Source organism: Podarcis filfolensis, assembly GCF_964270895.1.
Source record: "Podarcis filfolensis genome assembly, chromosome: 6".
NCBI classification, from domain to species: Eukaryota; Metazoa; Chordata; class Lepidosauria; order Squamata; family Lacertidae; genus Podarcis; species Podarcis filfolensis.
Genome location: NC_139609.1, coordinates 85,853,696 through 85,866,388, shown reverse-complemented (window position 1 = coordinate 85,866,388; position 12,693 = coordinate 85,853,696). Strand labels below are relative to the sequence as shown.

General features: G+C 44.7%; 2 protein-coding genes and 1 long non-coding RNA gene across 3 annotated transcripts in view; 2 read left to right on the top strand and 1 right to left on the bottom strand.

Moving 5' to 3' along the window:
* Positions 1 to 3,629, top strand: part of APCDD1L (APC down-regulated 1 like) — a 44,454-nt gene extending 40,825 nt beyond the window's left edge. The window contains exon 4 of the mRNA XM_083618826.1: positions 116 to 3,629. Within this exon, the coding sequence (XP_083474952.1) occupies positions 116 to 886 (771 nt within the window). The 3' untranslated portion in view covers positions 887 to 3,629. The remainder of the gene's footprint in view (positions 1 to 115) is intronic.
* A 95-nt stretch (positions 3,630 to 3,724) lies between these two features.
* On the top strand, positions 3,725 to 5,453 carry LOC310764909. The gene is made up of 2 exons (XR_014549346.1): positions 3,725 to 4,080; positions 4,116 to 5,453. It is a non-coding gene; the product is annotated as an uncharacterized lncRNA (long non-coding RNA).
* Positions 5,454 to 6,451: 998 nt separating this feature from the next.
* The window catches only part of VAPB (VAMP associated protein B and C), a 44,077-nt gene continuing 37,835 nt past the window's right edge, over positions 6,452 to 12,693 (bottom strand). Inside the window, exons 4-6 of the mRNA XM_083619174.1 lie at positions 12,611 to 12,691; positions 10,826 to 11,002; positions 6,452 to 9,216 (exon numbers count right to left, since the gene is read on the bottom strand). Coding sequence (XP_083475300.1) covers positions 9,058 to 9,216; positions 10,826 to 11,002; positions 12,611 to 12,691 — 417 coding nt within the window. The 3' untranslated portion in view covers positions 6,452 to 9,057. The remainder of the gene's footprint in view (positions 9,217 to 10,825; positions 11,003 to 12,610; positions 12,692 to 12,693) is intronic.

Here is a 12,693-nt window from a genome sequence, read left to right as displayed (position 1 = left end):
AATCTCTTCCTTCCCCTTTGCGGAATGCAGCTTCCCTTGGTGAAGAACATGCCTGTTTTTAAACAAGCAATGAAAAGCCTTGCTGAGAACTTGTCTTTTCCTTCCCTTCCCGCAGCATCATATCCAGCCGTGCCCTGCCTGCGGGATTATATACCGAGCTGACGAACACCACCCGCCTGTATTACCCCTTAAGCCAGACCTCCCCATGCTGCTCAGCGGCCGCTGGGTCAGCACTCGCTGCGAGGTCCGCCCGGCCGTGCTTTTCCTCACAAGGTACTTCATCTTCCACGCCAACAACCGCAGCTGGGAAGGCTACTACCGCCACTACTCCGACCCTCTCTGCAAGCAGCCGACGTTCACCGTCTACGCTCTTGGCCACTATACCCAGGGAGCGGCGTCCCTCATTGTGCGAGGAGGTACCGAGCTCGTCTTCAAGGTGACCCGCGCCCGGGTGACGCCGATGGACCCCGTAACTGTGGCGATGCTGAACTCCTCCAGCTTCGGGAGCTGCGGAGAAGCCGGTGCCTGGAGCGTCGGGCAAGAGTTGGACGTGACTCACACGAACGGATGCGCCGCACTGGGGATCCGACTGCCCCACACCGAGTACGAACTCTTCCGAGTCGAGCAGGATGCCAAGGACCACAGCTTGCTCTTCATCGGGGAGAGGCCGACTGATGGGTCAAGCCCCAGCACACCCAGCAAGCGGCCTACATCCTACCAGGCCCCTCTCGTCCAGTGCGGGGGCCCCTCAGGAGCCCTAGGGAGACACGTCAAGCCAAGTTACCTGGGAAGAATAGGCGAGGGCAACAGCAGTGGGGCACTGAAGACACTGCCTTGGGCAACCCTGCTAGCATCTCTAGCTGTGCATCTGGTCAGGTGGGACTAGAAGCCCAGATGTTTTGGTCACTGAGCTGCTGCATGGAATCCAGACAGCCTTAGCGTTCAGACTTACGTGTATGCACAACAAAATGAGCACACTGGGGAAACCGTTTCGTTTTCTACCTTGCCAATACACACTCTTGTTTTTTCTTAATGATAGGTGACGCTTGTTGGATGTGCTTTCCCCTTTCATACCTGCCTAAGTATGGACACGGGCATCTGAATTGGGCTGCTTGGTCTCTGATGTAGAGGGCATCCTTCGGCTTCTGATCAGGTGGCTTAAATTGTACCTAACGCACCAGAACGGCCCGTTTCAATAGGTGTACCTGCATCCCCTTCTCCTCACCCACCCAAGCAAAACAAAAGTTCTCATGTATCAAGAAGCAATTCTGTTTTCATGGGACAATTTCAGTTTGGTTGCTCTGGATTAGCGTCAGAGACATATCATTTACTATTTTGTTCACAATGTATACCAACTGTTAATAGTACAAAAGTTGGAATTAAGGAGCCTGCTATCCAGCTTCCATATAATGTACCATGTGTGAGGAAATGTATCTGCATATTCGACTGCTTATCTTAAACGGGCGGTGAGGGTGTAGATTTGGTCAGCACAGAACAACCCCAGAGGCTGGGTTTGCACATAAAGCTATACCATAGCACAGTGTTACAGGCACAAGCAGGCAGATTGTTGGAGATTAGTTTTACTTCACGCTAATATTTCCTTGTTCTCTCATGCAAACCAGGGACCATAGTTGTTGGGTTTGTTTTGTTTTTCAATCTGGTCATTTTTAAGACAGGCCAACTTCAAAACATTTCGTTTCAAATATTTTTAGACTGCCTTTTAATTCAAAAGTAAATTCCAATGCTGTATACAATTATCAATTATCCAAATACAATAGGCAGGGAAATAGCTACAACTGCAGACCAATAGCCTGAAAATGCATGGGTGAATAACTAGAGTTTTAACGCAGTTTCAAACTGTCATTACTAGCAGTATGTGCCTTATCTCAGAGCAGAGACTTCTACAATGTAGAAGCCACCAAGGAAATGCCCTTGCCTTGGGATGCTGCAAGATGGATTAATATAGGTCATGGCATTGGCAGAAGGACCTCCTCCAAAGATCTTAGTGAATAGGAAGGTTTAAATGGGATAAGGAGTCTTTTCCAGGTAGCCAAGTCTCAAGTTCCTTAGGGATTTAGGTCAAAAGAAGAAATTACGAAGCTGGCTTGCTTAACGGACCAGTTTCTTTTGAACGACCATTTCTCTTTTGTATGGCATGACAAGCCAGGATTATCGGAAGCCGAAACTAAACACTAGCAAAAGCATTTTTTGCTGGTTATGTGGTAGGAGAGAGGAGATCCCAGCCAAGCCTGGTGCTTTGCCTGGGCTTCTTCCTGCTCGCGCAGTGTTAAAACAATGGTTTTGCATTACGTGCGAACCTGGCCACAGTGTCTGCTTTGTAGGTGTCGTGGATTTGTTTATATGAGGCCCTTGGTTATTCTGAAAAAGAGCGTGAATCTAGTCCTTAGGAATAAAGATCATAAAATGCTAAAGACAGTCACAGTTTAAAAGCCAGACCAGGTACAAGGTGCAATTCATTTAGCCATGTATGTGGAACTCAACCGAGGTGCTGGGATTGGAAGAAACCAGTTCACATAATGTCAATGAATTGCGCAAGCCAGATTTAAGCATAGGAAGCTGCCTTAGACAAAGTCAAACTATTGGTCCGCCTTTCTCAGTAGTGTCTACCTGGCAGGTGTTGCAAGTTCTAGATGGGGCATTTCCAGCCCCACCTGGGTATGCTAGGGATTGTGCCTGGGACCTTCTGCATTCAAAGTGCATGCTCTACCACTGAGCTGCGGCCTTCCTTTTGTGAAGACTGACTTTTCCCACCCTGCCCCACATACCTGATTATCCTGCTACACCTGCAAAGAAAGATAACAACTATTGGTAAACAGAAAAATGCTCAAAAGGGCATTTGTTTACAGCCTCAGCTGTTCTACTCCACTGTGAAAAATAACCCAGTATGAGTTTTCTGGCATCCTTCATCTCTCTTAATCAGTCAACAAAGCAACATCCAATTGAGTTAACTCTGAAATACACAGCTGCTGGCAACAGGCGAAAACTCGTGATTTCTCGTCTGATCAAAACTTGCTTGGCAGCTATTCCTTGGAGCTGTAGAGTTCCAGCCGTTGCATTCTATGAAGCAATTTTTATTTTCTGACAATAAGGAGCTATGCGTTAAAAACATCCTTAAGGGAGAAAGAACGACCATGACAATCTTCAATAACTCAGGCTAATGTGCATGGCATTGTATTGTCTAAAAACCACTGACTCCTTTCTAGCTATAGATTCCTAAAATAATCAGATCTCCTTGGAACTGTGTGTCTTCTCCAAATCACCGAACTACCCTGCCCCCCACCAAAAAGAGAGAGAAAACCCTCCAGCTATGCAACTACAATTTACATGGTATATTTACAACATTTTTGGCTAATATGTAGATTAATGATGGGTTTTTATACAAGTACCAGTGGGGAATTGTGCATTAACTGATTCAGATGTAATGCTTATCATCTTAATGTACAATTTTTTAAAGCACAAAATGTATTACAGCATGTTAACTTTTTTTTCTACACAGGAATTTTTTTTTTTAAGTCATGTATATAAAACAGCTGCCCAACTTCTAAAAATGGCTACGTTTTGTTATAGGCACTGACATAATTACATAAAGTACTTCCACTTTTCCCTTTTGCTGGCCCATTTCTCTGCAATTCAAGATCTCTGTTAGAATGTGGGTACCTTTTCTGACTAGAGGGCCAGATCCTTATTTCCCCACCTGTGACAGTCACCTGATGTCACTATGATTCTATACTTCCATTTCTAAGCCCCAATTGCTAGGAATTCAAAATGCTGCTTAGGGCTATTTAAAAGCCCTTTTGCAAAGAGCCCTACACTGCTATTTAAACCTATGAAAACCAGAGTCTCAAGGAACAATGCAAAAGGACTTTCAAACAGCCCGACACTGCATTTTGAAGCAGAACGCAGGATTAGACAGTTAAATTCTGCTGTTTTGGCTGCCCAGGAACTGCCTGTTCCCAGTAGGGGAATCGGTGTATGCAATCAGCACAGAATTTAACCCCACCCAACTCGTCAGCTGACGGCACCGGTTGACTGGACTAACATCAGCTGATTGGCAGGTGGGTAAGACTGGGGTGCGGGCTGGTGGTTTCCTAGAGGATCTGGTCACCTCCCATCAGCACAGTCAGCATGACCAATGGAGTCCAACATAATATGGAAGGACGCAGATTTTCAACTCGTGGGTTAGTGTGGTGTCTTAACACAGTTAGTGTCTGGTGCTTGGGATCCATGTTTCTGTGTGCCCTGGTAAATGTGAAAATCTATTTCAAGTAAATGGAACCAGAAATAGGGGGAGAAGTCATTACTCAGTGGTGGGAACACATATTTTACTTATGAAAAGTCCAGGTTTTTAATTCTGGCCACCATCTATTGAGTTCAGGAGTGCAGAGGGTCTCTACCAGAAACTTTGCAGTCACCATCCGGGGAAGATGAAACACTTGATTGGATTGGACCATGTATATTCATGGAAATGTAACTTTATAGTGGGGGGCGAGAGAACCTGCAGCCCAATTCCGTGTGGGTCAGGAACGTTCAGGACGACGAGTGGGGAAGAGCCAAAATGTATGAAGCAATGCGTGACAGGATAAGAAAAAAGGCCCTCTTGCAGGCGATCAGATTTTTGAGCAAAAAGCCATTTGTTTTCCTCTCTTCCGGCAGTGCACTGAGGGGAAGCAAAAACAAGACAGACTACCAGCCATGTAGAATGCAGCCCTCAACAGCGTCCTCACTGACTGATTTACATGATCAAAGACTTCAGAGTTGCATTTCTTCAGCCAACGTTCATTCGCTGGTCTCTGTGGTTGACAATGCCAAATAGTGGTTAAGAGGTTCCTCAAGCCACATAACTCAGTAGATACTAAATGTGGTTTGTTTGTTTGTTGTGTTTATTGAATGCATATCCCACCACTCATTTTTAGTGACCTTGGGATGAGTCTCAACAAGATTAGACACAGTTAAAAATCCTAGTTGCTAATCCTTCTTTATAGTCCCACTTTGCTAACTTTTTGCCTGCTAGTTGTTTGGGGCTATAAAGCCCAGCAACCCCAGCCAGCACAACCAGTTAAGTCTACGTGTCATCAAAAGCTTGCCAGGCCAAGGAGCAAGACATCAGAACCTGCTATTAGTGCTAGGAAGGGTCTGTTTTCCTTCTTACGGGGCTGACGCCTAGGCTTTAGCAATGTAATCAATTTCCACATGACCAAATCCTCAGTTCTCTAAAATTTAGACAAACTGTTTAGACAGACCAATTAATGCCAAAGGTCTCGGTTCAATGTCCAAATGGATTAAAAAAAACCACCCCACAACCAAACCCTAAAAACAGATTTGGTACTACAAATCTGAATATGTGTGTGTTCAGTCTGCGAAACAGACACCAGATGTGTGTAATTAGCTCTTGCTATTTATTCCATCCAAAATAAAGGCACCCATCCTTTGCAGTTTCTTCCATTTTCATTTCAGAAACAGTAGTAGGTCATAAATGCGTAACAGTTTTGATTGAAGCATGAAGCGGTGCTTGGAATCGGTTTACGTTGAATAATAAAACCCACAGAATACTCATTGAACAGAAAATGCTGCGAGCGAACTCTATGAATCATGGGCTCATAGAAATGTAGAGTTGGAAGGGACTTCCAAGGATCATCTAGTCCAACCCCCTACAATGCAGGAATCTCAGTTAAAGGACCCAAGGCAGATGGCCATCCAACCTGCTTTAAAAGGTCCAAGGATGGAGAGTCCACAGCCTCCTGTCCCACTGTCAAATACCTCTTAGAAAGCTCTTCCTGATGTTGAGTCAGACCCCTAGATCCTTTTCACATGTACTACTGACAAGGCAGATGCTCCCTATCTAATATTGGGGCAGCTAGTTTCCACATGACCAAATCCTCCGTTCATCTAGTCCAACCCTCCTGCAACGCAGGAATCTCAACTAAAGCACCCTTGATTTCTGTGGGTTAATCTCATGGCCTAGTTCTATATGGCTGTGGGCCTTTACTTGTGTGGTGGCATGAACCCATAGAAAACTGCACTTCCTGCAGCAGTACTGCAATGGTTAAAAGCACCACAAGTATGGACAGCACTGTCAACTCCCGGAAGATGAAGGCTGTAAAAGCTGCAGGCTAAATCTGTGATCCAAACAGCAGAAGCAATCTTAGGTGGCAGACTTTTATAGTGGTGATCACTTCTAAGCAACTCAATGCTGTTCATCCATAACTTCCGTAGATAAGACTTTTTTTTCTATTTGTGCATGACACGTCCTCCTCAAAAAAAGGTAAGTCACATTCTTACTTAAGTTGCTACTTGTTATGTGTTTGGAAACAAAATTAAGTTAGGAAAAAGTGGTCATCAAAACTAGGCAACTTAACATCTTGTTACGGACAATTCACTTTCGCAGCATTGAAGCACAAAATGAAGCAATCAAAACAGGGACGGAACTCCATTCGTTTGGGGGTAGATTTATTTGATTTTTTTTTAAAGATGCTACATAGTCAAACAGGATTGGTCTTTTTGTTTTTAACAGCATAGAACTAATTCCTACTAATTTTTTTCCCCTACATAGACTTATTTTTATATACAAAAACAGTTTTCCTGACCGCTGTTTCCCCCAATGTTTAGATGGTCGAAAGTGAGAATTATGTCGTGCCCAAAGCATCAGGAGGAGGAAGAGTCCATCGTTACTACAGCAACAAAAGGAAAATTTAGTTCTATTCACCAACTTTGAACAGGTGCCTTTTCTTCTCTCTTTTTTAACCATTTATAACAGTAGTCAAACTTCTGTGACGGTAAAGGAAACATGAGATGAAATACAGTCAACTTGCAACCTAACGTGCATTTAAACTTAAAAACAAAACAAAAAATAAAGAGGGGGGCACCAGCAATCCCACCTGCCACTGCAGTGAGCTTGGGAGAGCATTTGGAGGTGCAAGGGACTATGTGTTTTGACTATATGAGATTTTGGCTTCATGAGCTATCCCTGGAACGCAAGTTGAGAGTTGACTGTGTATTAAATAAGTTAAATATGCATTAAACATTTGGATATAAAGGACTTTAACTCAGCTACGTGAACCAACAGCAAACAGTAGCTTGGTCCCCTTTTAGAACGAGGCATTGACCCTCCTCGCCCCATGCAACCTGCCACACAGGTGACTGTCCAGTGGCATTTTCCACATTGTTCAATGGGGCTGCATTCAGCTCCTTTCAGCTTTCCATTGACTGGTATGTTAATACCAGTGGTGCTAAACCAAACGTACCCAACCTGGTGCCCTGCGGGTGTTGCTGTTCTCCCAACTCCCCATCAGCCTCAACCATCATGGCCATTGGTCAGGGATGAGGAGAGCTGTAATCTAGCAACAGCTGGAGAGTGGCCGAAAGGAAGGCTGGTCTAGACCTATCGTCCCACAAACGAGACAACCAGGTTGCTTAAGATTCATGACCTTTGCCCCCAAGTTCTTCCATGCACATGTCCCCTTTTCAGCCAGTTATAGTCCAAGAGACTCTTCTTCCTTGGGTACAGCACCATTCAAGAAAGTCAGCTGATGGGCAAAGGAGGAGCATGTTATTTCTCTCTCGAACTGAGCTGTTGAGAAACGGAGAATGCCCCAGAGACTGAACTAAGCTGTGCTACTGATGGGCACAGAACAGCAAGTCCCATTCCTTCTCAGGTCCAGGAGACCAAATCCCTGACAGCCTTTTTTCTAGGTTCAGGACAGAAACCTGATCTCCAAAAGCTTCACAAGAAGGTAAATGGCAAAAGGCTGAAATAAGGTCATGTAAGCGGAAAGAGAACCGCCCCCCCCAATGTGCAATGCATTATGTGGCTAAGCTTGTGAGAGTCTGCCGAGGGTGCAAGCAGAGGAGGAAAGGTTTGCTGATGGATGTGACAAGCGGAGGATGCAAAAAGGACGCGATGGATGAGGCAAAGAGGTGCATGGTCCCCATTAAACATGATGCCATCTGGACTGGAAACACAGATGGGACAGGAAGAAACTATTTTAGCAAGACGGGAGGGTTCAGATACAAAATGCGATGGCTCATTGCAACACTCCTCTTTCCTACAAAGCCTGGCTAAGAAAATCATACCCGCAGTTCAAATCGGAGCACATCTGGTGCAACACGTTGAGTTGACCACAGCCGGAAAGTAGGCTCCTTGTGTTTCCAAACCACCACTGGCAATTAGGTTTCCTCACTGCTAGACTGACATGAGCAAAAAAGCATGTGGGTGACCCTCTCGCCTTCCACTCCTCCTGCTACAGCCTCCCAAATCTTTTGGTCGCCCCTTTTCTATACATAAGACTGGCCAGGGCCAATTTCAGAAACCCGGTGCTGCTGGCACCCTTCTGGATCATGAACCTGCTCCAAGTCCTCTCTCCTCCTCATCTTCCAAGCTGCCCAGTTAGTGATTCACAGCTCCCGCGAATGACGCAGGACCTATAGAGACAGGGTCACACTTAAAGAGAGTTCAGGGTGAATAAACAGCTGCTTGGGGAGTTACACTGCTGAGACCCAAGTCACACCCACTTGACAGAACTGTTAAAATTTAAGAGGAGGAGGAATGGTGGGTTAGCCTATTTTACAATAACGCCATCAACCTCACCTGTCTGAAAGCCAACCTCTAAATTACCAGAAGGATCTACTCTTTTTCAATGGAGGAACTTTTTCTTTTCCCCCCCTCCAAAGAAGAGAAGTCCAGTAATTGGGATGAAGGTCCAAGAACTCTTCGAAGTTTAACTTTAAAAAAACAAACAGAAAAACCCACACACACACACACAAAATGCACCTTTATAGTGTTAAAATACATGATTTTGTCCTCACTGCTCGCAATCAAGATGTAACTCGCCTCTCTTCTCCTGCTCAACTCCTTGTACGTTTTATGCTTTCTAGAAGATTATGTTATGTTAATGTTATATTTGTGCAGGGGTAAAAATTTAAAAGGCAAGACCTGTGAGATGTCATACATTTTTTTTTTAAACATTTGTTATGAATAAATTTAATACCAATGATATGGCAGATCCATCAATCCAATTTACAATCCTCAGCATGCTGCCTCTACAAGGCGATTTTCCCTATAATGACGCCAATGATGAAGAACAGTACCACCAGGGCAAGTAGTCTAGTGCTGAGCCCCTCTTCCTTCACAACAGGTGCTGAAGCAAAGCCCGGGTGGTTTGTCTGGGGCGCCTTCCTCATCCGCAGTCCATCTTCTTCCTGCAGCAAGGATCATTTATGGAGATTAAAAAATGCACTGAGCAGAGGTGTGCATTAGAAGCTCAGCCGCAATTCTGTGCTGAGATGTAAACAATCTGGGGTGAGATAACGTGTTCCCTTTTCCAAGCAGAAAACTCGCCTCTGCCAGGCCCAAAACAGACCTAAAATGTAACCAGGGTTCCTGCTAAACCTGGGATCCGAAAACAGTTCCTCCCCCCACCCCTGCAAGCTGGATTGATCAGGAACTGCAGTCAGCTCTAACCTCTGTTAATGCAAGTGCCAATGCTATAAGAAACCATGAGCAGCCAGGAGAAATTTGGACCAGAATGGAAGTGATGGGAAAAGACAGCACACAATCCTACAATCTGCTACTAACAGATTAACCATGGTTTTAAAAAAACCCCACATCTTCTAGCTAAGCTTGCTAGTTACTCATTTTGCCATCATTCACTACTGCGGTAGATTATATCCATTAACCAAATTCACAGATTCACTCAAATAATTTCTGCCCTGTTCTCTGGCCAAAAGGCACCTAGAGTGGCTAACAACTGTCCAATACACAACAATAGATCAGGGTAAAGTTAAAGGGACCCCTGACCGTTAGGTCCAGTCGTGACCGACTCTGGGGTTGCGGTGCTCATCTCACTTTATTGGCCGAGGGAGCTGGCGTACAGTTTCTGGGTCATGTGGCCAGCACGACTAAGCCGCTTCTGGCGAACCAGAGCAGTGCACGGAAATGCTGTTTACCTTCCCGCCAGAACGGTACCTATTTATCTACTTGCACTTTGACGTGCTTTCGAACTGCTAGGTTGGCAGGAGCAGGGACTGAGCAACGGGAGCTCATCCCGTCGCGGGGATTCGAACCGCCGACCCTCTGATCGGCAAGTCCTAGGCTCTGTGGTTTAACCCACAGCGCCACCCGCATCCCTTAATAGATCAGGGTAAGGCCAGGTTAAAACAACAAAAAGCTATTGTTTGTTTTAAACCATGGCTTAATTGTGAACGTTCCTGCTGCTCACCTTCTCCCAAGAAGCCATACCCCAGAACAAGTGTGGTATGGCTTATTGTGTGAACCCGGATTGTGGTTTATTTCAAACAAACCATGATCAGTAAACCAGAAGTAAACCAAGGACAACGAACCTCGGCTTATTTCTGGCCTACCGCTTGTGGTTTGTTGGGAACAAACAATGGCACAAACCATACCGCATAACGCAGCACCCAACATAATTAATGACTTAAAACAAACTACTGTATGGGTTGTATTCTATGTAGGCTGCACCAGTGCAAGGATTTTCCTTGCGAGAGGCAAGATTCTGCCCCTCTCCTCCCCCCCCTGCACCCCCTGCATCTCTTCTTGGAGTTCACCCAGCTCTGGCAGGGAAGGAGAGGGCAGAATTCCTGTTGCACAAGCAGGAATCTTTGTACTGGCCTCCACCAGCACAACAATTTAGCTGAATGTACCTCTGTTATTTAGGAGTGATGTATGAACCAGCATGAAACAAATCCCCAGCTGTTATTAAATGCCCAACAAAAACACAACTATGCCAGGCAGCTTGCAATACACGCCAATACTTTAACTTTGTCCTAAGTGTCAATAGGTTGACCTTACCTTAAATTGTTTATTCTCCTCTCGTAACCTCTGAACTTCTAACTGAAGCCTCTTACATTCTTCCATTACTTTCTTAACTTCGCTGTCATCCAAAGAAGAACTTAATGATTTAGACATTACAGAAGATTCTGTCTTTGTTGCAGCTGTGGATATAATTTTATTTATTTCTACATCATGCTGTTGAGACAAAAACAACAACAACAGAAAGTTTGTTTTCATTTAGGGCACTTCAAATCCTATCATTCCACTCTTTACAAAGCACTTAGGACAGCCAACAATCTCAGTCAGCCTTCCCCAACCTAGTACATTCCAGATGTTTTGGACTACAACTCCCATCAGCCCCAGGGAGCCGGAACGCTTTGCATATTGTATCTATGACTATTTTTGAAATCCCATTGCCCCAACTACTGTTCCCTCATCTCTGGGTTGCTAGATGGAGAGTTGTGCTTGTGTGTGAGACAGAGATGCCAAGAGCCTCCTACAGATACCTATTCTACTTAAAGTCTTAATGTTAGTGCTCTAGTAAAAGGAGTATTAAGTTTCTAGGGATATTTGTAATCACTGCCCATTACAACTGCCCAGACTCCTTAATTATTCTCTCAATAGTTCCCAGCCTTCATTATTTTTCACATAGTACACAAAGACCCAAGTTCTAAACATGGGTTTCTCATTGCACCCCTTTTGCAATGGGTGACAACTGCAAATACAAACAGGGCCCAAATATCTGAGTGACCAGCCAGGCACAAGGGTATTTATGTGTTCAAAAAGCAAAGCCAGAAGTGTCCAGGAACACCTCTCAGATTGTTGGAAGTGTCCTGCACGCACCCTGTGTCAAGCTGGTGAGGTAGCCTATCTAGAAGGAAAACTATGATCCTAGACCTCCACTGCGTTGTGCGACATCTTCGGGAGAAGAAAAAGCTAAGAAATAAACCCCAAACAAATCCAGAGTGCAGCCCCTAAGGTAGTCGGATGGCATCTTGTATGCCTCTTTCCAGCAACTCCTGCAGTCAAGCTGGTGCTAAATGTATTGCTCTGCTTTCCTTTGGACCACATCAGCGACTTGTTCTCTGGGCAGCCCAGGACCTCCATACACACTGCCCAGGCTTGATGTCACTTCAGTGCTGCAAACGCAGCAAAAACAGCAGTTACCTAAACACACCCTTCCTTGGCAACTTGTGGAACGTTCTATTTCTTATCTGATGCTGAAATTGCATCACAATCTGGAATACTAAGAGCAATGGCTAAAGCTACTATTTGCTGCCTAGTCTCCTGCCACTGCAACTTTTACAGATTAAAAGGGGAAAAGCAGAAACCTGGAATCCAGTCTACTCTTATCGCAATATGCTGCAATTCCACCTTTTACATTGTTAGAGAACTAAGCGCCAGAAAAACCACCACCATATATCTAAAGGCATGGCTGTGACTGCAGAATTGCAATGCACAATCCTATGTAAAGCACAGGTGCAGCTTTAGTAATGATGTGCCCATGACATGATTCTGTGTGAGAGAAGAAAAAGCAGGGAACATACTGAAGAAAATCAGCTTCATCCACAGTAAATCAATCAATTGTATTATAATCTACGAAACTATTTTAAATTGACTATAAAAGTGCCTCTTTGCTGGGAAGATTTGTTTTGAACATTTAATATAGTTTCTGAATAAACCACAGCCTTATGTTTGGGCCTTGAAATATATAGCTGGTTTAAGAGCCTAGATATTTCAGACACTACCTTTTACTTATAAGCAGCAGCCGTGCCAAGTACAGAAAGCAACAATTGCACTCACGGGTTTATCGTTTTCTGCCGGCAGCTCAAACACACATCTAAGTTTTGAATCCATGAGTTCCTCTGGCTTTGCTTCTTTCCACT